Source organism: Muscardinus avellanarius (assembly GCF_963383645.1).
Source record: "Muscardinus avellanarius genome assembly, chromosome: 4".
In the NCBI taxonomy this organism is placed as follows: domain Eukaryota; kingdom Metazoa; phylum Chordata; class Mammalia; order Rodentia; family Gliridae; genus Muscardinus; species Muscardinus avellanarius.
Window position 1 is genome coordinate 66,698,399 of NC_137789.1, and position 26,272 is coordinate 66,724,670.

Below are 26,272 nucleotides of genomic sequence, written 5' to 3' on the forward strand. Positions count from 1 at the left end.
GATTTTCATTATACAGGGATCATCAGTAAATAAAAAGATTTTACTTTCTCCTACCCGATCTGGATACTTGCATTTTCTTGCAGATTTCCCTGATTAAAGCCTCCTAGACAATACTGAGCAGAAAGAGCAAGCGCAGCCCCTTGTCGTGCTCCTGATCTTAGGGAGTAGGCGTCTCTTCTTAAACTCCTCTACGTATCATGTTAGCTGTGTTGTTAATCAGGATGAGGGACGTTCCCATCTACTCATTGTTTGAAGGGGCAGGTTGTTTGGGTTTTGTTGGGGGCAGGTTGGGTTTTTTATGTGTTTTATAGTGCTGGGGAGCGAGCCAGGGCCTCATGTGTGCCAGGCAGGTGCTCTGTCATTGAGCTGCTCTCCCAGCCCTGTTTGTGTTTTTATCATTAAAGGATATTTTATCAATTGATTCTTTTTTCCTGTATCTTCTCAGTCTTACAGTTTTTGTCCTTTTTTTCTGTTGATATTGAAATGCTTTTTCTGCAACTATTTAGATAGCATACAAAGTTTCTTATCTTTTTTCTTATTATCTTAATGTAAATTAGATTGATTTTAAAATGTAAAACTAATCTTGCATTACTAACATACACCTAAGTTGGTAATGATAATAATATCACTCAGGCTTTTAAATATTTTGTTATCTGTACTCATATGAAAGATTGCCCTGTGATTTCCCTACCATGACCCTCATTTGTTTTTATGAGGTTTTTTTGTAATATCCTTGTCAGGCTTTGCTATCAAAATTATTCTGGCCTTATAAAAAACATTAGGCAGATTGTCCTTTGTGCAGTATCAATATTACTTCCTATTTAAATGTTTGGAAGAAGTCGAGTGTGGCGGCGCATACTTGTAATCCCAACACTTGGGAGGTTGAGGCAAGAGGACCGCAGGTTTGTTGCCAGCCTCAGCTACTTACTGAGGCACTCCACAACTTAGTGAGACCCTGTTTCACAAATAAAGAAAAAATAGGGCTGGGGTGTAGCTTGGAAGAAGAATCCCCCTACGTTTCAACCCCAGTACCACAAAAATAAATAAGTAAATAAATAACTCTGCCCAGCTTTGGGCAGCGTTAACTACAGAGTGCACTCCTCAAAAGAAAATAGTGGCACACACTTTGGAGGCTAAGACAGGAGGATTGCAGGTTCATGGCCAGCGTTGGCAATTGAGTGAGGTCCTCCACAACTTAGACCCTGTTTCTAAATAAAAAATTAAATAGGAGTCAGGTGAGGTGGCACACATTTGTAATCTCAGCATTTGGGAGGCTGAGATGGGGATCGTGGTTCGCTACTTAGGCCCTTTGCAACTCAGTAAGACCCTATTTCAAAAATAAAGAATATATAGGGCTAGCGGTGTGGCTTGGAGGTCAAATGTCCCTGGGTTCCATCCCCAGCACCGCAAAAAATAAAATAGGGCAAGGATGTAGCTCAGAGGTAAAATGCCCCTGGGTTCAATCCCTAGTACCACACATAAATAAAAGGTAATAGGATTTTTCACATTTTTTACTTCTTGTCTCTTTTGGCAAATTGTATTTTTCATAGAATTTATCTATTTCATATAAACCCATAAACCTTCTGGCATAAAATTATTCATAGTAGCCTCTTGTTATCTTATGAATACCTATATTTTAGCATTGATTTCCATTTTCATTTTCAATGTTAGTTAATTTTTATATATTTTTTTCTCCCACCAATCAAAACCAACACTTGAGGGCAGGGGTATAGCCCGATGGTAGGGCAGCTGCCTAGCACTTGTGAGGCCCTGGGTTCCATCTCCAGCACCATACATACACAAAAAGTCTTTTGTTGTTGATTTTCTTAGTTGTATTTTTCTACATCGTTGATTTCTGTTATGTATTTATTAATTTGGATTTAGTATACTGTTTTATTGTTTGTGGTTTACCTTTCTGGGTTGAAATGATCATTGATTGTCATCTTCTTTGTGAATAACATTCAAATAAAGGCAGACTTTCAACACTGCTTTGACCATATTTCACAAATTGTATATCTGCATTATCATTCAGTACAAAGTTTAATTCCATTGTCATTTCTTCTTTGAACTGTGAATTATTTGTGAGTGCATTGTTTAACTTATAAATATTTGATTATTTTCTACTTCTCTCTTTGCTGTTGATTTCTAAGTTAATTATTTTATTAAAGAACATCCTTCAGATGATTTCAGTTCTTTAAAATTTGTTGAGATTTTCATTATAGTTCAGCCTGTATCTAGTTTTGGTAAATGTTTCTTTTGGACTTCAAAAAGATATGCATTCTGCATGTGTTGGGTGTCAGGTCACAAATTTTTAAATGTATCCAGTTTGGTTTTTTTTTTTTTTTTTATCTTTACCGATTTGGTGGGAAGAATTCTGCTTGTTCTGTCACAGCAAATTTTTGTTAAGATCTCACTGTGATTATAAAGTTGACCATTTCCCTTTGTAGTTTATTTTTGCTTCACATGTTTTGAGTACATGTTATTAGGTAAGCAGCAGGTTATTAGATTTTATTTTTTTATCCAGTCCTATCATTGTCTTTGCTTTTTAGCAGTTTAATAAGATACTAATGACAAATAGTATATAATTATACTAAGATGTGCCCGGGTGTGGTTATTTTGTTTTTATACTTGTCCTACTGTGCATTGAATAGAGCTTTCTGAATCTTGGCTTGATTTCTCTTTCCATGATTGGAAAACTTTTTGGCCATTATTTCTTTAAATGTTGATTCAGCCCCTTTCTCGTCTTCCCAGTTATACTCTTTTACCATATCCCTTATATATTTTTTTTACATTTTGTGCACTTTTTTATGCTACCCAGCTTCCAATCCTTTTTCTCCAACTTATTTATCTCTTCTATTGTGGTTAATCTATGAGATTTTTTTTTTTTTTTTTTTTTTTTTTTTTTTTTTTTTTTTTTGCAGGTCCGAGGATGGAACCCAGAGGCATTCTACTCCGAGCTACAGCCCCTGCCCTATTTTTTATTCTTTATTTTGAAACAGGGTCTCACTGAGTTGCAGAGGGCCTCACTAAGTAGCTGAGGCTGTCCGTGAACTGCGATCCTCCTGTCTCAGCCTCCCAAATGCTGGGATTACAAGCGTGCGCCACCACGCCCGGCTCAAGAGTTCTTTATTAAATGTATGCTTCAGGTGACTGTTTTCCATTTCTATCCTTTCATGTGTGTGCGTACACGTGAACGAACCCAGGAGCATTTTTACCTCTGAGCTACATTTTTAGCCCTGTTTTATTTTTTGTTTTAAAGCAGGGTCTTGAGCCAGGCAAGGTGATGCACACCTGTAATTTCAGTACTGGGAGGCTGAGACAAGAGGATTGCAGTTTTGTGGCTGGCTTCAGCAACTTAGGTACTTGGCAACTTAGTGAGACCCTGTTTCCAAATTTAAAAAAAATAAATTAAGGCTGGGGGTATAGCCCAGTAAAAAAAAAATAATAATAATAATAAATTAGGGCTGGGGGTATAGCCCGGTGGTTAAAAAAAAAAAAAAAAAAAAAAAAGCCCCGGGGTTCTATGCCCAGTACCACAAAAAATAAACAGGTTCTCGCCGGGCGTGGTGGCGCACGCTTGTAATCCCCGCGCTTGGGAGGCGGAGACAGGAGGATCGCGCAGGTTCAAAGCCAGCCGTGCTGGCGTTAAGAGACCCTGTTTCAAAAATATAAAATAGGTCTGGGAGTGTAGCCCGGAGGAAGAAGGGCTTCTAGGAACCCCAGTACCACCAAAAAATAAAAATAAAAAATAAACAGGTTCTCACTAAATTACTGAGGCTGCCCATGAACCTATGGTCTTGTCTCAGCTAAGTACTGAGATTATAAGCATACACCACTGCATCCATCTTATGTTTTCCGTTTCTTAGGCTAAAGATTTCAGTCCTCTGGTAATTCCCATCTTTTCATTTATTTTCTTTTTTCTTTTTGGTAGTGGGTGGATTGAACCCAGAAACATTCTACCTCCAAGCTGCATCCCTAGCCTGATTTTATTTTTTATTTGGAAACAGGGTCTTGATAAGCTGCTGAGAGCCTCACTAAGTTTTAGAGGCCACTTCTCCCTGCGGTCTTCTGGTCTTAGCCTCCCAAGTACCGGGATTATAAGCATGTGCCGCAACACCTGGCTTTTCATTTATTGTTTTGAATATTAATCATTGTACTTTAAAATGTTCCTTTATGATATCTCCTGATCTGAAACATCTGGGGGTCTATTTCTGACTTTTTGCCTTTGGTTTTCAGTTACTTGGTCTTTTAATAGCTCTGGTAATGTTTTTTATCTTTTGTGTGTTTGTGTATGTATATATGCAGTACTGGGGATTGAACCCAGGAGCATTCTACCTCTGAGCCACACACACACACACACCCAGCCGAATTTTATTTTATTTCTTTATTTTAGGGTCTTAGTAAGTTGCTGAGTCATTAAGTAGCTGAGGCTGGCCATGAACCTACAATCTGGCCATGAACCTACAATCCTCCTGTCTCAGCCTCCCAAGTACACCATACTTGGCCCTTAACTTATCTTTTATGTAAAAAATGTGTGGATGCTCTGCATTGTATATTGGTGGATCAATCCCTCTTAGTTTGCCCTCATTCCCAGGGTATCAACATACTAGGCTTCTGTAAGAGATTTCTTCCCTGAAAGGCTCTGAAATCAGGTTTTTGTCTTCCTATCAGTGTGAGATTTCCTATTCTCTGTCTAGCTTTGTAGTCTCTTTTAAGAGTTGCTTTCTGTGTGATTTTGGTGTCTTCTTCAAATGCCTAGGAGAAATGCTTATAAAATATTGATTCTTCTTAAAGTTCTTTTTCATCATGATTTCTGCTGAGTATTGGCTGCTTAGTGTCCCAAAAGTCGGTTTCAAGCTATTTCTTTACTGTTTTCTTTGCCTCAGCGCCTGAATCTGCAATTCAGATTCCTTGTCTTTGGGTAGTCTAGGAGGAATAACAGTTACTGCAGTCACCTCGGTTGACATCCTTTCTCCTCAGAGCCTTGGCATATCAAGTCCTATCTGCCATGTTTTCCAGGGCCTTGAAACACCCATCTTTATAATCAGCTTTTATGGGTATTTCTGGAGGGATGGGTAAATCAGTTATCAGTTGCTCTCTCATAGCTTCATGAAATATGTGATACACTCTCAAATATACTTATCCTAACCAGCAACTTTTTATATGTTGTTGTAAAGACATATTTCCAAGAACGTTGCTATGAAATGTGAAAAGTTTATTTCAGCCAAAACTACTACTCTTGCATATTTTTAAATTCTCATGGCTTTTATAGTGTCCTGTCTTAGTGGTTTTTTTCTGCTTCCCATAGTGACTTCCTTTTCATTTGTTGCTTCCAGTCCATTGTGTTCACATTCTACAGGTTTTATGGCTGGTTAAATTCTAGTAAAGATTAAGCACTAGTAAATAAGTTTCACCTGCATGTATATTGGACTTTACATTTTAAGGTAGCTTTATGAATAAAGAATATTACTTGCATTTACTTATAAAAGAGAGTAACGCTAATATTTTTCTCTTTTCAGAAAACGGTGTAAATGGAACAGTAACATCAAATGGAGCAGACTCCCCCCGTAATAGAAAAGATAAATCTTCATAATGAATATAAACTAATTGATCGATATCCCCAAAGAAATCTGCTTTTTACTATCTTTGAGCACTATAGAGTTTTTCTGTTCTTGAAAATACAGTTTGTGCTTTGATCCTTGCTATTGTACTGTTTCATGCATTTTTTAAAAGGGCATTTGAGGGGAGGATGATTATAAGTGAAAAAATATTTTAGCTTAGACTAAGCTACCTGCCTTCAAAATAGTTTAGGGACCACTACATTTTTTTTTAATCTTTGACATTTTTCTAATTATTTGGGGAGAAAACTATTTGCAAAAAATCCTGCATATCAGTGATACTATTTCTTGCACTCACCTATTTTTTTATAAAATCAGCAAGATGACCTCTTCCAACAAGGTCATATTTTTTAAGTTAACTTTCAGGGTAAAATGGAAATACTATAAAGATGTCAAACTTTAATATGTTCTCAGTGTTCTCTAATTTTTAGTAATTTTTGTAGCCTTTGCACCTGGAAAAAACAATTTGTAAAATCACCAAAATAATTGTGTGCTTTATTTTATAGGAAGCAGCTGTTAGTGTTACATCCCCATTTAAAAAATAATACTAACGGTTACAACATGTGGAGATTCATTGCCATATATTGGATCAAAATATCTTATTAACATAAAAGTACTTGTGAAATAAAATCTTTCTTGTGCATTTTCAACACTTATAATAAACTGGTAATCAGGAAATATTTACTATGAAGAGGAAAATCCAACTTAGCCCTTTTTGATATGTTTATTAATAATGATTCTTAACAGGGCTCGTCATAAGTTTGATATGCACAGCATCTTAGAAAAACACTGTTTAACCTACAAACCCTTTTGAAAATAATGCCACTTGATTTATATCTATAAAAAGATGTCAGGTAATTATATTTGGAGAACTAAATGCACTAACTTTAAAGAAATTGAAAATTCAGGTGGATACATAGTTTTACAAAAGACAGTGCTTTATGTTATAACTATAGCTTTGGTCCCATCTTTAATTGAGAAACACTTATCTGTATAAAACATATTTTTGGATAAATATATATATATATATTTGTATCTCTACAGAATGGCTCTAAAAAGCATTTGAGTAAAATATTTGGTTCCCTTTTCTATGATTGTCCTTTAAATCCTTGTAGATATGTTTGGGTTGTTTGCCGTCTTACAGGACACGCAGCGCTCCTTTGGGTGTCTTCGTCTTGTTCCCACTCCTCACTCATTGTCACCAGCTCAATGTTTGTGCCATTTTGGTGTAAAAGTTGCAGGCCGCCAGGTCTGTGGTTTAAGTTGCCATGCTGCTAGAAAGTTGTGCTTTCTCTTTCCAGCTGTTTACCTACTTCCTGGAAAAAGTAGTAGCTCTCTGTAGCATTATGGAGTTTCAGCGGAACCAAATTTTTGCCATTAAAAACTGGCATTATATTGAACTATACATTCAGAAATCAATAAAAATAAAATTTTTACTTTCACAAGCTGTTTCCTAGATGATTCTTTCATTGCTAATATTTATACTCGTCTAGCATATAATCTCATTTAAATATATTACTAAAAAAGAATAGTCCATAGAATTTTTTTTTTTTTTTTTTTTGGTGGTACTGGGGTTCCTGGAAGCCCTTCTATCTCCGGGCTACACTCCCAGACCTATTTTTACATTTTTATTTGGAAACAGGGTCTCCTAAGCCAGCGCGCGCGGCTAGCTTCGAACCTGCGCGATCCTCCTGTCTCTGCCTCCCAAGCGCGGGGATTACAAGCGTGCGCCACCACGCCCGGCATCCATAGAATATTTATGAGGGCTACTGGGAGGGTGGTTTATAATATTTTAGGAACCATTGTGTTCAGATGTTTCTTTACTGCAAAGCTCTTCGATACTTAATATGCGAATAGGCTTTCTAGTATCCAAAGAATGTTGGCAGTGGGAATAATAAGCAGTGTTTCTCACTTTTTATGGAGTGTGTGTGTGTGTGTGTGTGTGTTACTGGGGATGGGACCCAGGGGCATTCTACCTCCGAGCTACACCCCTAGCCCTATTTTTATTCCTTATTTTGAAACAGGGCCTCACTAAGTAGCTGAGGTTGTCTGTGAACTGCAATCCTCCTGTCTCAGCCTCCCATATGCTGGGATTACAAGCGTGCACCACCACACCTGGCTTTATGGAATCTTTTTGTTGAATTCCTTCCGGTACCTGTTTTCCACAGCATGGAGAGACTATAAGTTTGGGGAAAGCTTTTGGCATGTGGTTAGTTTTATTGTTGTTGTTGTTTTTTAAGTACTGGGGATTGAACCCAGGGCAAGTCTACCTCTGAGCTATACCCCCTAGCCCTTCTTATTTTTATTTTTTTCTTGAAACCAGGTCTCATAAAAGTCGCTGAGGTGGGCCTCAAACCTGTGATACTCCTGTCTCAGCCTCTCAAGTACTGGACTTACAGGCATGAGCTGCAGTGTCCAGCCTATAGTTAGAACTTTCAGAGACTCAAATATAACTGTAAGTGATAAGCCCTGCTTGGACCCATGCTTCCCAAATCCACAGGGAAAGTATTTCCTTCCTGGCTCCAGCTCCTGTAGAGGGCATCACTACCACTTGGACTCAGGCTGGAGTGGAACCCAGGGGCTTTCTACCTCCGGGCTGTACTCTCAGACCTATTTTATACTTTATTTGGAAACAGGGTCTCACTAAGGTGCCGAGAGCCTCACTAAGTAGCTGAGGCTGGCTTCGAGCCTCTGAGATCCTCCTGTCTCAGCCTCCCAAGCGCGGGGATTACAAGCATGCGCCACCATGGCCGGCTCAGGCTGAACTTTGAATCCTGGATGGGAAACACCTAAGACCAAACTAGTAATCACTGCTGTCTGCTCGTAACTGAGTAGCTTTGCGTTACATTCTGTAGTTTGCTCTTTCCCTCTAAAATGTTTGCTTACCTTTGTTTTAGGACATAACATGATCCAGGTGGACATTCTAAAATGCATTAATTCACCATATTTTTCTAAAATTGGGGTCCATGACATAATCTCATTTGTGAATAATAGTGACTTGACCCTAAGTTGAAGAAAAAAATTTTGAAGACCCAAACTGATTTCATCTATCATTTAATAGTTACATGGTGTTAAGATTAGCTAATGTGAATTCAAATATTGACTTCATAGTTAGCTCTGTGCAAATATTTAGGCTCCTGTTTCCTATGACTGGAGATGGTCTCTGACTTAAAGGTTTTTCAACTTTACTATGGCCCAAAGGCCATACATAGGAAGGTGACTTTGGACCCATACAACCATTCTGTAATCACTCAGCACAGTAGTCAATAAATTACATGAGACATTCAACCCTTTATTATCAAATAGGCCTTGTATTCAATGATTTTTACCAACCGTAGACTTAAGTGTTCTGAGTACATTTAGGGGAAGGCCAGGCAGCTGGCATGGTGGCGCAGCTTTGTAATCCAGTACTTGGGAGACTGAGACAGGAGGACCACAGGTTTGAGACCAGCTTTGGCAATTTAGGAATTCTTTCAGCAGCTTAGCAAGACTGTTTCAAAATTATAAAAAAGGCTGAAGGTGTAGCTCAGAAGTAGAATGCCCCTGGGTTCAATCCCTAATATTATATAAAAGAGGGGGGGGGCTAAGCTAATATTTTTGTTGTTTTGTTTTTTGGGGGTTGTGTGTGTGTGTGTGTGTGTGTGTGTGTGTGTGTGTGTGTGTGGTACTGAGGGTGGAACCCAGGAGCTTTTTCTACTTCTGGGCTATACTCCCAGACCTTTTTTATACTTTATTTTTTATACTCTTTTATACTTTATTTGAAAACAGGGTCTCACTAAGTTGCTGAGAGCCTCACTAAGCAGCTGAGGCTGGCTTCAAACCTGTGCGATCCTCCTGTCTCAACCTCCCAAGTGCTGGGATTACAAGCATGCACCATGTATGTATGTATGTATGTATGATATATTTTTTACATATTTGCAACTTTAAATGGGTTCTTGAGATGTGACCATATTGTCAATTGGGCATCTGTAATAGCATGTACCTGACAAATTAACAGACTGCTGAGACAATGTACATAAACTGCATAGCTGCGTGTCTGGGGTTTATTAAATGCTAGTTGTTATGGGGTTGTGATGGACAACAGAAATCGTCAGTTGTTACTACTTTCCCTGTTTGGGTTGAAGTTTCACTACTTGGTTGAGCATTCATGCTTTACGATGCAAGTCCAGTATTCTGTGTTTGCCACCCTCAAGCGGGTAGGCTGGTAAAGTTGCATGAACAGCTTGAGCCAGCATTACAGCCAGCAACATTACACTAACTCACTGGAAGACCACAGGCTTGCTTCCGCAGCATCAAATCAAGCATAAGTGATAAATTTATAAATCATAAATCAAGCATCTGAACCTGGTCTGACTCTTTTACACTTATATGACATGATAATCACAAAAGTAAATCCCCTACATAGTCTCTAAGGAATTATACTTCTGCATCAGGCATGTGACTAATGAAGCCACATGTCCATTTAGTGTATATAACTTCTCAATTTTTAGCTGTATAAAGTTGCTATATCTTATAGTGGGAAGAGTCAAACTAGGAAAGTAAGGACATTACATGATAATGTTTATCAAGAAATTTGAACTGATCCCATAAAATGTCCCAGAAATTACATTTCTGCACGTGGGCTGGAAGGCTCGGATACAACAGCATGTGTGAGATACAAGCCTGTGGGTCATGGGAGAAACAGAATTAAACCTTTTTTGTTTTGCAGCACTAGGGATGAAATCTAGGGGGATTCTACCTCTGAGCTATACCCCCAGCCCTATTTTTTTTTTTATTATTCTTTATTTTGAGACAGGGTCTCACTAAATTGCAGAGAACCTCACTAAGTAGCTGAGGCTGTCCGCGAACCGCAATCCTCCAGTCTCAGCCTCCCAAATGCTGGGATTACAAGCGTGCGCCACTACGCCTGGTCAGAATAAAATCTTAAAACTACGATCCTCGCTTGGTTGTATGCTTCCTACACTAACCTTAACCCCCACCACCAAATATGAGAAACTAAATATAGAGCTTACTTTTTCAAAAAATGCAATTTAATCAAACTAATTTAGGTCACTAGTGAGCTCATGAACAAGTAAAGTGTCCTTTCTCTTTCTTGCTGGCTTGACTCATGACAGAAGAAGAGAGGTTTGTAACTTGGGTCAGAAGGCAAAATGTTTACACTGTCTATACTAAGAATAGAAAAATGCAAAATCAAGTGTGGCCTCTAAATAGTGAATTCACTTTTAGGATTAAGGTCTAGAAGAACACCAGGAATATACTAGAACAATTAGTGGTTTGACTATATCATAATACTTTTAGGAAGTGTCAGAAAATTCAAAAGAATACAGAGACTGGGTTCAACTTCATCTTCAAAGAAAATTCCCTTAACTGCAATCAACAACCGTTGTCTGTGACTAGAAAGCCCAGATGTAAAGTCTTTGTTGATACGGCATGGCGGGTCAACTCTGTCTCCATGCAGAAACACTGGTACAAAGGAATGAGACAAAGATGGGGAGCTTATCACTTAAGAGGAGAAAGTGTCCTGCAGTAGGAAACATCCTGCAGTGATTTCACTGACATTCAGAGACCCCATCTCTAAGTACTGGCCATTATTCATGAATGCAGACTACTGCATTCTCCTATTATATAGCATCCTAATTTTGCATGGCTCATGGATTTGGTGGGGTTTTTTATTTTGTTTTGTTTGACTGAACATTAAAACAATAGAGTTTAAAAAGCAAAGCCTTCTTGCGGCTGTAGCTTCAGGTCTAAGTAATCACTGTTCTTGTTTTGCTGTGCTTTGATGAACACCAGCACTCTAATTACAGTCCGGCATCTCTTGTTTAGCGGGTGATGCCAATCACCGCCCATTATATACTGCTGCGGAGAGAGTGTCCATGAGGGGAGCTGCAGTCACCACCCCATCCTCCACTCCCGCTCTCCATCCACCTTGTTTTTTTCTAATGTCACATATTCTCTACTTTGGGCCTGTGATTTTTTTTTAATTGATTACTTCAGCTGTTTCTTATGCAGACTCTGCACTTTCATCTAAAATGATGCTCTTGTATTCACACTGAGATTCAGCGTTCCAAAGAGAAGACATGGATACCACGATAGAACCGCCAGGGTGGAGAGCCAAGGTGAAAGTAGGTCCGGAACTGCACCCACTGACCCAAAAGTTTGGCTTTAAAAGCACCTGACAAGGTGGGCGTGGTGGCGCACGCTTGTAATCCCTGCACTTGGGAGGCTGAGACAGGAGGATCGCACAGGTTCGAAACCAGCCTCAGCTACTTAGTGAGGCTCTCAGCAACTTAGTAAGACCCTGTTTCCAAATAAAATATAAAAAAATAGGTCTGGAAGTATAGCCCAGAGGTAGAAAGCCTCTGGTTTCCAACCCCAGTACCACCAAAAAAAAAAGCACTTGACAGCCAGGCATGGTAGCCCAGAGTTGTGGTCCCAATACTTAGGAGGCTGAGTCAGGAGGATCGCAAGTTTGCGGCCAGCCTCAGCTACTTAGTGAGGCCCTCCACAACTTAATTTGAGACTGTTTCAAAATAAAGAATAAAAAATAGAGCTGGGGTGTAGCTCAAAGGTAGAATGTCGTGGGCTTAATCCCCAGTACTGCAAAATAAATAAATAAAGCAGCCAGCCACCTCAACACCACCACCTGGAGGGATTCCAACACATGAAATTGGGGAGGAAGGAGGTACATGCTTTAACCACCATGTTAGTAATACTGTATTTTACTGATTCTAAAATATGCTCCCCTTATACTTTAGCATCTCTGAAACAAGAACATCTGTTTGAATCATGGCATGTTTGTTTTTTAAAAGCAGCTGGGCATGGTGGCATATGCCTGTAATCACAGTACTTGGAGGCTGAGACAGGAGAATCGCGGGTCCGAGAATGGACTCAGCCATTTAGCAAGACTCTCAGGAACCTAGCAAAGACCATGTCTCAAAACAAAAAAAAAATTTTTTTTTTTTTTTTTTTTTTTTTTTTTGCGGGTCTGGGGATGAAACCCAGGGGCATTCGACCTCCAAGCAACATCCCCCTCCCTATTTTTTATTCTTTATTTTGAAACAGGGTCTCACTGAGTTGCAGAGGGCCTCACTAAATAGCTGAGGCTGTCCACGAACCGCAATCCTCCAGGTCTCAGCCTCCTGAATGCTGGGATTACAAGCGTGTGTGCCACCATGCCCAGCTCAAAACAATTAGAGGGATGTGAGTATAGCTTGGAGGTAGAGTGCCCTGGGTTCAATCCCTAGTACCAAAAAGAAGGGAAGGAGGGAGGGAGGGCGGAGGAGGGGGGTGGTGGAGGACATGGAAGAAGCCTGAGGAAACAAAGGTTCCAAAAGAGTTAAAGCAGTTTGATGAAAGGTCAAGCTTTCCAAGACTCTGGGTGACTTCTGGTCTTTCCAGAATTTCATGCCCCCAGCCCACCAGTGCGAGCGGGAACTGGCTGCAATCACACTTTTAATAATCTTTAACCAGGCCTCTTTGTTCCCCCTTGGTCTTGTAATTTCCCTTTAATAACTGTATTTTGTAAGCACATGACATATGTTCTATATCAGTCATTCTGTATTGTACTTTGATGCTTTCTTTCTCATGAAGTCATGATTTTAGCATAGCTGAAAAAAGGTATAAAAACTTAGACCTAAAAAATAAAATTGTCAGTTGTCCAAGAGACAATTGTCCATGCCTTCATTTCAGGTCTCTCTCTCCCAAGTCCCGGAGAGGAATCTCCACAGAGGGGTTGCTATGGCTTGAATGATTTGGTTTTTTTCTGGGACTTGGGATTGAACTCCAAGGCATTCTACCTCCAAGCTACACTCCCGACCCTTTCTACTTTTTCTGAGTGTTTAATTCTCCTTAGGCTGAAATTTAATTGTCACTGTATTAAGAGGTGAAACCTTCAAGAGGTGATGGCTCTGTCCTCATGAATGGATTGGTGTTAATGCCACAGCAAAGATGAGTTTGACATGTCCCTCTCCTGACCCCATCCTCTTCCTCCCTAACTCTACCCCCTTTACCCTTCTGCCATGGGATTACACAGCAAGAAACCACTTACCAGATGCCAACCCTTGGACCTTGAACTTCCCAGCCTCCCAAAAGATGATGTCTGTTCCTTGTAAGTCATTCAGTCTGTGGGATTCTGCTACAACCACACAATACAAGACATTGATGAATTCTTTGATCAGATAAAATTTGGTAAAATTTCTAGCATTTATGGAGGGCTTACCAAGCTTCAGTTAGTATTTTACATGCTAGAGCCCCTCGTTGATATATCCACAAGAACCCGGTGGAGAGAGACAGACTCTTCTCAGCTCTGGTGTTCAGGAAATGGCCCTCAGTGGGGTGAAGTGGCTGGGGCAAAGCCAGGCTTCGAGCACAGATGTGTCTGATGGAGCCACCTGCTTCCCAAGCCTCCACTTCATAAATTATAAGTGCTGTAAGAGGAAGGCAGGGTGCTCACCAGACAGAAGGACTCAGGGCAGGGTGGGGGAGGGCGCACCTGTGCTCGATGCCTGGGCGCAGGCCGCGTAAGCCATGGACAGGTGCAGAGGCCGGCAGACATGTGTTAGCACAACCTCCCAGGATGAAAGCTCAGAGTTTCATGTCTGTTGAGTCTAATAAAAAGAACTGAAGCCAGGTGCAGTGGTACACACCTATTACCCCAGTACTTGAAAGGCTGAGTCAGAAAAATCACAGGTTCAAGGCTGGCCTCAGACACTTAAAGAGTACCAGAAAAGAAGAAAGGCAGATTATCAGCAACTGAGGAAACCCTATTTCAAAATGAGAATAAAAAGGCTAAGGGTAGCCGGGCGTGGTGGCACATGCTTGTAATCCCCACACTTGGGAGGCGGAGACAGGAGGATCGCGCAGGTTCGAAGCCAGCCACGCTGGCGTAAGAGACCCTGTTTCAAAAATATAAAATAGGTCTGGGAGTGTGGCCCAGAGGTAGAAGGGCTTTCAGGAACCCCAGTACCACCACCACCAAAAAAAAAAAAAAAAAAAAAGGCTAAGGGTATAGCTTGAAGGTAGAATGCCCCTGGATTCAATTTCCAGTACAAAGCAGAAACAAACAATTGAGCTTGTGTTTTACATTTCTCTTTTTCCCCCCTCTGAAAATAGATTTTTTAATATGTTGACAATGGATTTTAGGCAAAATAATTCTTCCCCTAGACACTTGAGAGGCATTTTTCTGAGCCACTATGTGGCATTACACAGCACTCTGCCCCAGAACTGGCAGTTAGACCCAACAGCTTCCAGAAAGACCTGGAAATACTCACACTGAGTCAGAAGTTAGCCTGGTTCCACCTGCAGACATTCTCATGCAAAAGCAGCCTCTTGCCTCGATTCTTTATATATATACTTTATTTGGAAACAGGGTCTCACTAAGTTGCTGAGAGCCTCACTCAGCAGTCAAGGCTGGCTTCGAACCTGCGCGATCCTCCTTTCTCTGCCTCCCAAGCGTGGGGATTACAAGCGTGTGCCACCATGCCCGGCCTCTTGTGCTTTTAAATAATCCAAGGATCCAATAAGAATGACCATAGAGAGCTGGGCATGGTGGCGCACACTTGGAATCCCAGCATTTGGGAGGTGGAGACCAGAGGATGGCAATTGGCAGAGTCTCAACTACTTAGTGAGGAGGCCCTTCGCAACTCAACTGAGAACCTGTTTCAAAAATTTAAAAAGACTAAAAACTAGGGCCGAGGGTGTAGCTCAGAGGTAGAATGCCCCTGGGTTCCATCCCTAGTACTGCACACACACAAAAAAAACTACAATAGAAGAGCCAGTGTGGTGGCACACACCTGTCATCCCAGTATGTGGGAGTCTAAGACAGGAAGATCCCAGGTTCAAGGCCAGCCTCAGCAACATAGGGAGACTCTCAACAAGCTAGTGAGAGCCTGTTTCAAAATAAAAAATATTTTAAAATATGGGGGCTCAGAGATAGAATGCCCCTAGGTTCAATCCCCAGTACCAAAAAAAAAAAAAAAAAAAACCCTAAAACCACAAAATATTTAGAACCCTTCCTTGTGCTGGGTGTTTCCAGTCCCACTGGCACCCCACTCTCCTGCCATCCCAGCATGCTCCTGGGCAGAATGACACCTGCCTGTGCCACCGCCTCCCAGCATCTTCCGTCTGTGACGGTCTCTGTTTGGTTTTGTTCTGCAACACTGCCTCGGCCGCTCTCTGGGATTCCTCGTATCCAAATTCTGTTTTCTAGAAGATCCTTCTCCACTGTGCGCAGGAGCATCTGCAGCAGGCTGCTCCGACTTGGCGCGGGCAGGAGGTACTCACATACTAGATGTCTACGCCTTTTTTTTTTTTTTTTTTTTTTTTAGTTTGGCAGAACTAAGGAGTGTTCTACCTTCAAGTCATACCCCAGCCTTCTTTTGTTTTTTACTTTGAGACAAGGTCTCACTGAGTTGTTAAGGGGCTCACCATGTTGCTGAGACTGGCCTCAAACCTGTGACCCTCCTGTTTTAGCCTTCCAAGTACTGGGATTACAGGAATGCGGACCAAACCTAACTGTGTCTAAATATTTTAAAGTTGTAAATCAAACCAATTAGCTGTTAATTTATGTTCTAGACCACTGTCTTGCCTTCTATTTTGATTTATTTATTTTTTTTGAAATTTAAAGAAATTTATTGAAGATCTGAAAAACCATTCTAGAAGACTGACTTTTCCAGAAAACTGTAGCTACACAATGCATTGCGTCTATAATGTTAAAACGTGCATAAGACACAAATACAAAATCCATGAAACAAGCCGCCATTCTTCAACAATTTGAGCAAAGATAAAATGCCTAAGGACAACATGGAGGACTTGCAGAGGATGGGCTCTTTACTTTAAGCACCATTAAAAAAAAGGGGGAGCACAAATGGATGAGTGTGTTCAGTTATATACACTGAATTGAACCTTTGGCACTAGGAATCAGAGCATTTTGTCCTATAGCATTAACACATGTTATAAAAGTGCGTAGTGTCAAAGGAATAGAACCACCAGCTTTCAAAAGCAGCTTTGTCAACTAGGCAATAAAACACTCTACCGCATGTCTCTGTTGTTGATCATTGAATACACTGGCAGCAACTCTGAAATGAAAAAAGTAAGAAAAAAAAGGAGCAGTGACCCCTTTTATTTTGTTTAAAATCAAACAGAAAACAAACATCAACTGTTGTACACTAACATCTTCAAAGTACACCATTTGTACAAGAGAAGGACTAAGAACAAAATGTGTTTACAGAGATCTCAACACAAGCGGGTGAGGACACCCCTTACACGGCTTTCCGGTGATACTCAGGAGGGGCCACCTCATAGTCGCTGGCACTAAACAAAGTTGCAGAATTCTTCGGCAGGTACTTGAGAAAATCGTGAAGATAATTTAGTAATAAAGCAAGGCTCTTCTCATCCAGAGGTGTATAGGCCAACATTGCTCCAACTCGTACAAATAATCTCAGTAGACGTGGTGCTCCATGCACCGGAGACATGGGCGCATCAGGGTGATCCGCGAGGATTTCAGCATACTCTGGTCTTTCAAATTTGTAGAGCAGCTGAGTGCCCAACATGACATTGAAGTATTCTTTTATCCCGGCCACAACTTCATTAACAGCATATTCTTTGTTATCTGTGTTTCCACGTGACTTCTTATAATTTGCATAATCCTCTAGAATGGAATCCACATTCTTCTTGGCAGGAAGATAAAAGAGCTGTTTCTGTCTAGTAATTAAATCCCAGTCATCAACAAGCCAAGGTTTTAGCTCCTCGGGAATCTTTACTTTAACTTCAACTCTGTTCATAAATGTTTCTTCATTTTCAACAGTAGCGGTCTACCCGTGCCCTTTTCTTCCGAGGAGGCGGAGGTGTCTCACTGGTACTACCACCATCTCCATTTCCAGGTGTTTTTTGCTTGTTCTTTTTTGTTTTCACTTCAACATTTTTCTGCTGCAGACCAGATATCTTCTTTCCTGGAGCAGCCCCTCTCATCTTCCCTTCTGCATACTGCTCCTGGTTGGCTTTTTGGAGTTCTCACTGTTTCTGCAGATTGGTGTCCACATATTAGAGTACTCTGTTCTCCGGAACCCATTCATCCCAATTTTTATTCCAACCGCTGTAATGTATAAAGTATTTCACTTGCTTGTCCTTTATGGCAACCTTTACACACTTTGCTTCATAAAGAGGAGGTCCATGAAAGCACAACACTCGCTCACCCTCCTGGAATTTCGACTTCGGGTCCTGTTTGGGCGCTGTTTGTAAGTGATTCGCCGCCTCCCCCAACTACTGCCCCCTACTCTCTACCCCACCCAACTCCTCCATCAGCCGCAGCCGGCTCTACATCCCGGACCCTGCCTTCTATTTTTAAATGACAACCTAAACGACCAGAATTGTACTCAGAATGCTTGGGAACCTTGGCATTCTCTACTTGAAGCAGGTGGGGAGGGAAAGCCAACTCCAAGCATGGGCCCAGCCCGCCCTCTTCTCTTCCCACGCTGACCCCGCCCTGTGCCAGAACCTCCCTCCTCCTTCCCAGCCCATCTGTCCAAGCTCCATCCACGCCACTGGAAACAGCCTCTTGGCCAGACCTTCGTCCTAAGGCCCATACCTACAGAAGAGCCCACCTCTGCCACAAGACCTACTATAGAGGCCACCTACTCCCTGGACATGATCTTGGGATAATTTAGCAGGAAATTCAAGAGGCCTCAATACCCACTGGGTGGGCATTTCTTTGGCCAGATGGACTCTGTTTGTGGCCAGAATAGGTTAAGAGTGGGGCCCAGGGAAAGGCCCCTCTGGTCTCTGGAAAGAGCAGAGACGGGTGTGTGCAATCCATCTTGGCTAAAGCCTGACATGGTTATTATGGTGCTGGATTGTCACCATCATCATCGTCATCATCACCATCTGTAAGTATACCTAGGCAACCTTCAACTATTTCCCTATCATTGATGTGATAATCTTCAAGCCACAGAAACCAAATACCTACTATGCACCGTATTATATTTTATAGGGTTGAGCTTTTGAATAAATATAACTAATAAGACACTTTTCAAATGGTTTATTTGGGCTTTAATTGAACCTGCAACCTAATTAATTATGATTTTTCACCTATTGCCTCTTATAACAAAGTTTTGTTCCCATCATAAATAAGGAGAAAAGGAAATGAACAAGCCTGGCCTGGTGGCACACACCTATAATCCCAGTACTTAGAAGGCTGAGACTGGAAGATCACAAGTTTGAGGACAGCCTCAGCAACTTAGTGAGACTCTCAGCAATCTAGCAAGACCTGTTTCATTTTTTTCCTTCTTTTTTTTTTTTTGTGGGCTATACTCCCAGACCTATTTTATATTTTATTTGGAAACACGGTCTCATTAAGTTGCTGAGAGCCTCACTAAGAAGCTGAGGCTGGCTTCAAACCTGTATAATCCTCCTGTCTCAGCCTCCCAAGAGCTGGGATTACAAGCGTGCGCCACCACGCCCGGCTCAAGACCCTGTTTCAAAACAAAAAAATAAAAAGGGCTGGGATGGTGGCTCAGAGGCAGAATGCTCCTGGGATCATTTTCTAATACACCCCCCCAAAAAAGAAATGAACAGTGTTGCTAACACTAAAAAGTATTCCCTATCTACTTAAAGCAAGACCAGTGATGTTTGAGGGTTGTTGAAAAGCATATCAAAGAAAGTAACAACTAACCAGAGGCTTGCACATTTCAGTGATAAATTTTATGGAACAAGAAGGAAAAGTTCCTACTCTGCCCATCCAGTCTCCCTCCCACAGAAAACCACTGGCCCCATTCTACATCTCTCCCAAAGTTGTTCCCTCCTGTGCCATTTGCCCTACATGCAGCTCCTTTTGGAGGTCAAGAGGGTGGTTACCAAAACTTGGGCCATATCAGCATATTTGCTTTTATTTGTTTAGTAATATATTGTGGGTATCTTTTCAGGTGAATATATTTTCAGGTAAGCAGAACTACCTTTTCTTTCCTCTCTCTCTCTCTCTATCTCTATCTCTATCTCTATCTCTATCTCTCTCTGGGGATGGAACCCAGCCTTGCTAAGTTGTCAAGGCTGGCTTCAAACCTGAGATCTTCCTGTCACAGCCTCCCAAGTACCGGGGTTACAAGTGTGTGCCACCACACCTGACTTATTTTTTTATTTTGAAACAGATTCTCAATAAATTGCGGAGGGTCTCACTGAATTGCTGAAGCTGGACTTGAATCTGTGACCCACATGTCTCTGCTTCCCATGTACATTACAGGCATGTATCCCATTTCCAGCTTTATCTTTTAAATTTTTGCCTGTCTGAGAGATTAAAATTTTTCTTTTTCAAGCCAGGCGTGGTGGCACACGATTGTAATCCTCGTGCTTGGGAGACTGAGACAGCAGGATCACACGGGTTCAAAACCAGCCTCAGCTACTTAGTGAGGCTTTCAGCAACTTAGTGAGACCCTGTTCTAAATATATATATATTTATATATATATTTATATTTACATATAAATATATATATAAATATATATATATACTCTCAGACCTACTTTATACTTTATTTGGAAACAGGGTCTCACTAAGTTGCTGAGAGGCTCACTAAGTAGCCTAGGCTGGCTTTGAACCTGTGTGATCCTCTATATAGCTGAGGCTATATATATAGCCTCAGCTATATATATATATATATATATATATATATATATATAAACATATAAATATATATATATAAATATATATTTTTATATATTTATAAATATATAAATATATCACGCACGTATCAAGTGCTACGGTTAGCCCCTCTCTGAGAAGGCTAAATTTGGGGCCATAGAACTTAAGGCACAACATTAATTTTATGAAGACAGGAGTCAGGGAAGGGAGCAAAAGTAAAAGCACCTCAGTCTTTGCCCTTCTTAAGAAGTGAGTCCAAGTCGTTATTTTTTTATTATAACTTTGATAATTAAACAGACTTAAGAAGTTATTGTGAATTGCCTTATAGTGACTATTAGTAAAATTAAAAACAGATTTTTCCATTCCAAATTATTACAAAATTCAAGAGAAAACAAAGTTGTGCTTATACCGAAAAGAGAATTTGATTTAAAAGAAATTAAGGAAAGCAAAAGCAAAACCACAAAATAATATGACAATGCTCAGAACAATTAAAAAGTCTTATGAGGCCGGGCGTGGTGGCGCACGCTTGTAATCCCCGCGCTTGGGAGGCGGAGACAGGAGGATCGCGCAGGTTCGAAGCCAGACGCGCTGGCTTAGGAGACCCTGTTTCTCAATAAAAATATAAAATAGGTCTGGGAGTGTAACCCAGAGGTAAAAGGGCTTCCAGGAACCCCAGTACCACCAAAAAATAAAAAAATAATAAATAAATAAAAAGTCTTATGAAAGGGCAAGGTTTGTGGGAGTATCCATTGGTACAGCCACTTTGTAAAACTGAAAGCAGAGTCTTTAAACCTAAAAATATGTACATCCTGTGGCCCCTCAATTCCACCTCAAGGTATAGGCCAAACAAAAAATACACATATTAGTTTACCAAAATGCATGCAAAAGAATGTAGCAGCTCTATTTAAGAATGCCTTAAGCCAGGCATGGTGACGTACACTTGTAATTCCAGTACTTGGAGCTATGACAGGAGGATTGCAGTTCACTGCCAGCCTCAGCAACTTAGTGAAGCCCTCCACAACTTAGTGAGACCTTGTTTCAAAAATAAAATAAAATAGGGCTGAGAGTGTGCCCATGGGTTCAATCCCCAGTACCACAAAATAACATTTTTAAAAAGGATAGCTTTGCCAGGCATGGAGGAGCACGCTTGTAATCCCAGTACTTGGTAGGCTGAGACAGGAGGATCTCAGTTTGCAGACAGCCTCAGCTACTTAGTGAGGCCCTCTGCAACTCAGTGAGACCCTGTTTTAAAATAAAGAATAAATAAGCCAGGCGTGGTGGTGCATGATTGTAATCTCAGCATTCAGGAGGCTGAGACCTGAAGATCGCGTTTTGCAGACAGCCTCAGCTACTTAGTGAGGCCCTCTGCAACTCAGTGAGACCCTGTTTCAAAATAAAGAATAAAAAACAGGGCAGGGGGTATAGCTCAAAGGTCAAATGTCACTGGGTTCCATCCCCAGACTCACACACACACAAAAAAAAAAAAGAATAAATAAGCCGGGTGTGGTGGCACACACTTGTAATCCCCATGCTTGGTAGGCTGAGACAGGAGGATCACACAGGTTCAAAGCCAGCCTAGGCTACTTAGTGATCCTCTCAGCAACTTAGTGAGACCCTGTTTCCAAATAAAGTATAAAGTAGGTCTGAGAGTATAGCCTAGAGGTAGAAAAGCCCCTGGGTTTCGCCCCAGTACCACAATAAATAAACAAACAAACAGCTTCACTACCACCAAAGAAGGACGTACCTCAGGAAGCACACGGGGACGTAAGCCTTCCCCTCGTCCCAGTGTGTGCACCGCACCACGCAAGCTCAACCTGGAGCTCACCTGGGCACACAGGACACCCCCACGGTCTGGGAGACATGGGCCCCAGGTGCGATGCGCAGGCGTAACCTGGATGCACCTTGACAACTAACATCACCTCCTTACGACCCAAGGACTCTGGCTCTCACACCTGCAGACCCTTGAGCAGCGTCGACCGTCAGGGAGCAGCGCCATTCCCACCACCAATAGAGAGGCTTAATATTGACGTGGCCAGCTGGACCGGCCCCTTGGGCAACTCCTCCCTTTTGGGCAACTCCTCCCTTTCTGTTCTGATGAAAACCACCTGCTGATCCTCGTGGCGTGGTAAGCTCTAACTAGCCAAAGCTGAGGATTTGGTTCTGGTCTCTTACGGCGTCCTGCTCACCATCCAACGACATTAGTGGTGTCTGGACTCAGAAGCAAAAGGTCCACGCGGTCCCACGACCAACAGACTGCACGACTGCTTTTCAGGTTGTATTAACTAACCTCAACTTCTCAGTCCTCGTCCTGTCTTCTCCCCTCTCTCAGCCCTAGCAAGTAGGCGAGGCTACAATGATTTCCCAGCCATTATGTTGTGTGACATATTAATGAATAGAGTCAGATGCCCTGGTTACAATTGCAAAAAAAAATGTTCTCGAAATGACTGCGACCATATTTTGGCTGTTTCTACAATATATGTCTGCTGAGAACACAAATCAACTAAGCAAAAATTAGGAAGGTCTTGGAAATTTGAGCCTTATATTCTTTTTTTCCTTTTAATTATATATATATATATATATATATATATATATATATATATATATATATATATATATTGCGGTACTGGGGATGAAACCCAAGGGCATTCTACCTCCCAGCTATACCCCCAGCCCTATTTTATATTCTTTATTTTGAAACAGGGTCTCACTGAGTTACAAAAAACCTCACTAAGTAGCTGAGGCTGTCCTCAAGCCGCAATCCTCCTGTTTCAGCCTCCCAAATGCTGGAATTACAAGTGTGCACCACCACACCTGGCTCTATAAATAATTTTGCTAGTAAAATGTCTGGCACATGATAACAACCATACACATGAGATTATACAACATGGACACAAAACAACAAAGGACAGTATGAACAGATGCCACGAGGGCATCAAGGTTTAGAGTTTTCATACAGATTTTTATTTTGTAGTGGTACTGGGGATGGAACCCAGAGGCATTCTACCTTCAAGCCATACCCCTAAACCTATTTTAATGCTTTTATTTGAAAATAGAGTCTCACTAAATTGCAGATGGCCTAAGTTGCTGAGACTGGCTTTGAACCTGCGATCCTCATGTCTCAGCCTCCCAAGTGCTGGTATTACAAGTACTGGTATCACTATGCCTGGCTCGGACAGATTTTAAGATAACTATCTTCAAAGAGATTAAAAGGCAAGATTGAAATTTTGGGAGCCGGGCGTGGTGGTGCACACTTGTAATCTCAGAATTCGGGAGGCTGAGACCAGAGGATTGCAATTCACAGACAGCCACAGCTACTTAGTGAGGCCCTCCACAACTTAGTGAGACCCTGTTTCAAAATAAGGAATAAAAAATAGGGCAGGGGTGTAGCTCAGAGGTAGAATTCCCCTGGGTTCCATCCCCAGACCCGAAAAAAAAAAAAAAAATTGGGGGCAGAAAAAATGGAAGCCTTTTATAAAATGGAAATTATAGAACTCAAAATTTTAAAAACTGAAATTAAGGACTTAATGGATCAAGTTTAATAACAAATAAAATAAAATTTAGCCTGGAAGTTAGATTAGGAGAAAATTCCAGATTGAGGCACAGAGGGGAAAAAAAAAAAAGAGGAAAACATAGGTGAGAGGGAAAGAGAGAGAGAATTCAACAAAGACTAACATGTTATCAAAGTTCTAAAAGAGAAAATAAGGAAGGGGGAGGGGCAGAAACATTATTTAAAGAGATAATTGTTTAGCCAGGCATGGTAGTGCACACCTGTAATCCCAGTAGCTGGGAGGCTGAGACAAGAGGATCCCAGGTTCAAGGCCAGCCTCAGCAACTTAGTGACACCCTCAGCAACTGAGTGAGTCCCTGTTTTAAAATAAAAAAATAAGCCGGGCGTGGTGGCGCACGCTTGCAATCCCTGCGCTTGGGAGGCAGAGACAGGGGGGTCGTGCTGGTTCGGAGTCAGCCTTGCTGGCTTAAGAGACCCTGTTTCCAAATAAAAATATAAAATAGGTCTGGGAGTGTAGCCCAGAGGTAGAAGGGCTTCCAGGAACCCCAGTACCACCATAAAATAAAATAAAATAAAATAATAAAATAGAACTGGAGATATAGATCAGAAGCCAAATACCCCTGGTTCAATCTGAGGGGGGGGGGAATTTTTAAAAACACAAATGGTAGATAGATTCAAAGACCTTTAAAAGTTCAAAGTGGATTTTTTTTCTTTTTTTTTTTTTGGCAGTAATGGGGATTGAACCAAGGGGCATTCTACCTCTGAACTACATCCCAGCCATATATATTTATTTTTTATTATTCTTTATTTTGAAACAGGGTCTCACTAAGTCACAGAGGACCTCACAAGTTGCTGAGGCTGGCTGTGAATTGGCAATCCTCCTTGTCTTAGCCCCCCAAGTATTTGGATTACAAGTGTGCGCCACCACACCCAACTCGAAGTGTTTTTTTGTTTTTGTTTTTTGTTTTTTAAGAAACGAGGGAGCCAGGTGTGGTAGCGCACACTTGTAATCCCAGCATTTGGGAGGCTGAGACAGGAGGATCACAGTTCACGGACAGCCTCAGCTACTTAGTGAGGCCCTTCGCAACTCAGTGAGACCCTGTTTCAAAATAAAGAATAAAATACAGGGCTAGGGGTATACCTTGGAGGTAGAATGCCCTTGGGTTCCCTCTCCAGTACCGAAAAAAGTAAAAAATAAATAGGAAAAAAAATAGGCCTGGGGGTGTGGCTTGGAGGTACAATGTTCCTGGGTTCCATCCCCAGTACTGCAAAAAAAAAAAAGAAAGAAAGAAAAAGAAAAAAAAAGAAAAGAAAAGAAAAAGAATAAAGGTCAAACAAGGAAATTTTTATTTATTTATTTATTTATTCATTCATTCATTCATTCATTCATTGTGGTACTGGGGTTCCTGGAAGCCCTTCTACCTCCAGGCTACACTCCCAGACCTATTTTTACATTTTTATTTGGAGACAGGGTCTCCTAAGCCAGCGCGCACGGCTGGCTTTGAACCTGAGTGATCCTCCTGTCTCCGCCTCCCAAGCGCGGGGATTACAAGCGTGCACCACCATGCCCGACTTAAACAAGGAAATTTTTAAATAAACTGAAGTAATTTTATCACTAGAAGCCCATGACTAGTGAAAATCCTGAGGGTTCTTAGGGAAGGACAGACGATGAAAAGTTGGAGACTGGAGAAGGGATAAGGGATGATGGAGATAGCAGCTCTATGGGTGAACCTAAATGAACATCAATACAGAGAGCAATAGACCTTTAGGGCTTAAATACATTTTAAAAATCCCTAACAACAATAGCAAAAGGTTAGGCGATAGAGGAAATAGAAATAAGGTATTCTAAGGTCCTTGGCCTGCCCGAAAAGAGGTCAAAGTACCAATTCATATTAGACTTTGAAAAGTAAAAGTGGATGCTGTTCTTATTAGGATAATGACCTAGGGACTCCAGGACACCACAAAAAAATGCACAATTAAATGTACATAATTTCCAAGCTAATGGAGGGATAAATGGAATAATGAAAAATCTTGTCAATCTAAGAAATGGACAAAAAAGGAACATAAAACAGGCTGAAGAAAGAGAATGTACTTAATAAGAAGGTATATCTAGGATTTCCGGGAAGATGGCGACCGAGAAAAGCGGGGCTTAAGAGCCCCACTAACAACCAATCTTCATTACCACAAAATCAGTGCCTTTCATAGCCAGAAAACACCATCACCAGAGAAACAAAAAAAATCACCAGGCTCCAGAGAGAAAGAGGACTGAGAACAGAGCTCAGAGCCACAGAGGAGATACACCGGCCTCACGCCCGAGGATGCAGCAGCAGCGCCATACTGCCAGCGGCAGCGGCAAATTCACCGGGCGGCTACAGCAAGCCGAGGTGAGCCGTTGCGGAACAGCCAGGCGGGATTTCTCGCCGCAGGTAAAATCTAAAGCTCTCAGTGGCTGAGCTCAGCACACGCCGCAGGGATTCAGAGTGGAAATCAAAACCAAGAAGAAATACGCCAGCCTCA

The 26,272-nt window shown here is 41.3% G+C and overlaps 1 protein-coding gene and 1 pseudogene across 2 annotated transcripts in view; one reads left to right on the top strand and one right to left on the bottom strand.

Annotated features, from left to right (window-relative positions):
* The window catches only part of TRAM1 (translocation associated membrane protein 1), a gene marked incomplete at both ends in the record, with an annotated part of 39,232 nt that extends 33,639 nt beyond the window's left edge, over nucleotides 1-5,593 (top strand). The window contains one exon of the mRNA XM_080695223.1: nucleotides 5,520-5,593. Within this exon, the coding sequence (XP_080551349.1) occupies nucleotides 5,520-5,593 (74 nt within the window). The remainder of the gene's footprint in view (nucleotides 1-5,519) is intronic.
* An 11,286-nt stretch (nucleotides 5,594-16,879) lies between these two features.
* Nucleotides 16,880-17,649, bottom strand: LOC308262152 (mortality factor 4-like protein 1; annotated as a pseudogene). Its single transcript has one exon. The product of its transcript is annotated as a mortality factor 4-like protein 1 (transcript).
* Between the last annotated feature and the right edge of the window lie 8,623 nt (nucleotides 17,650-26,272).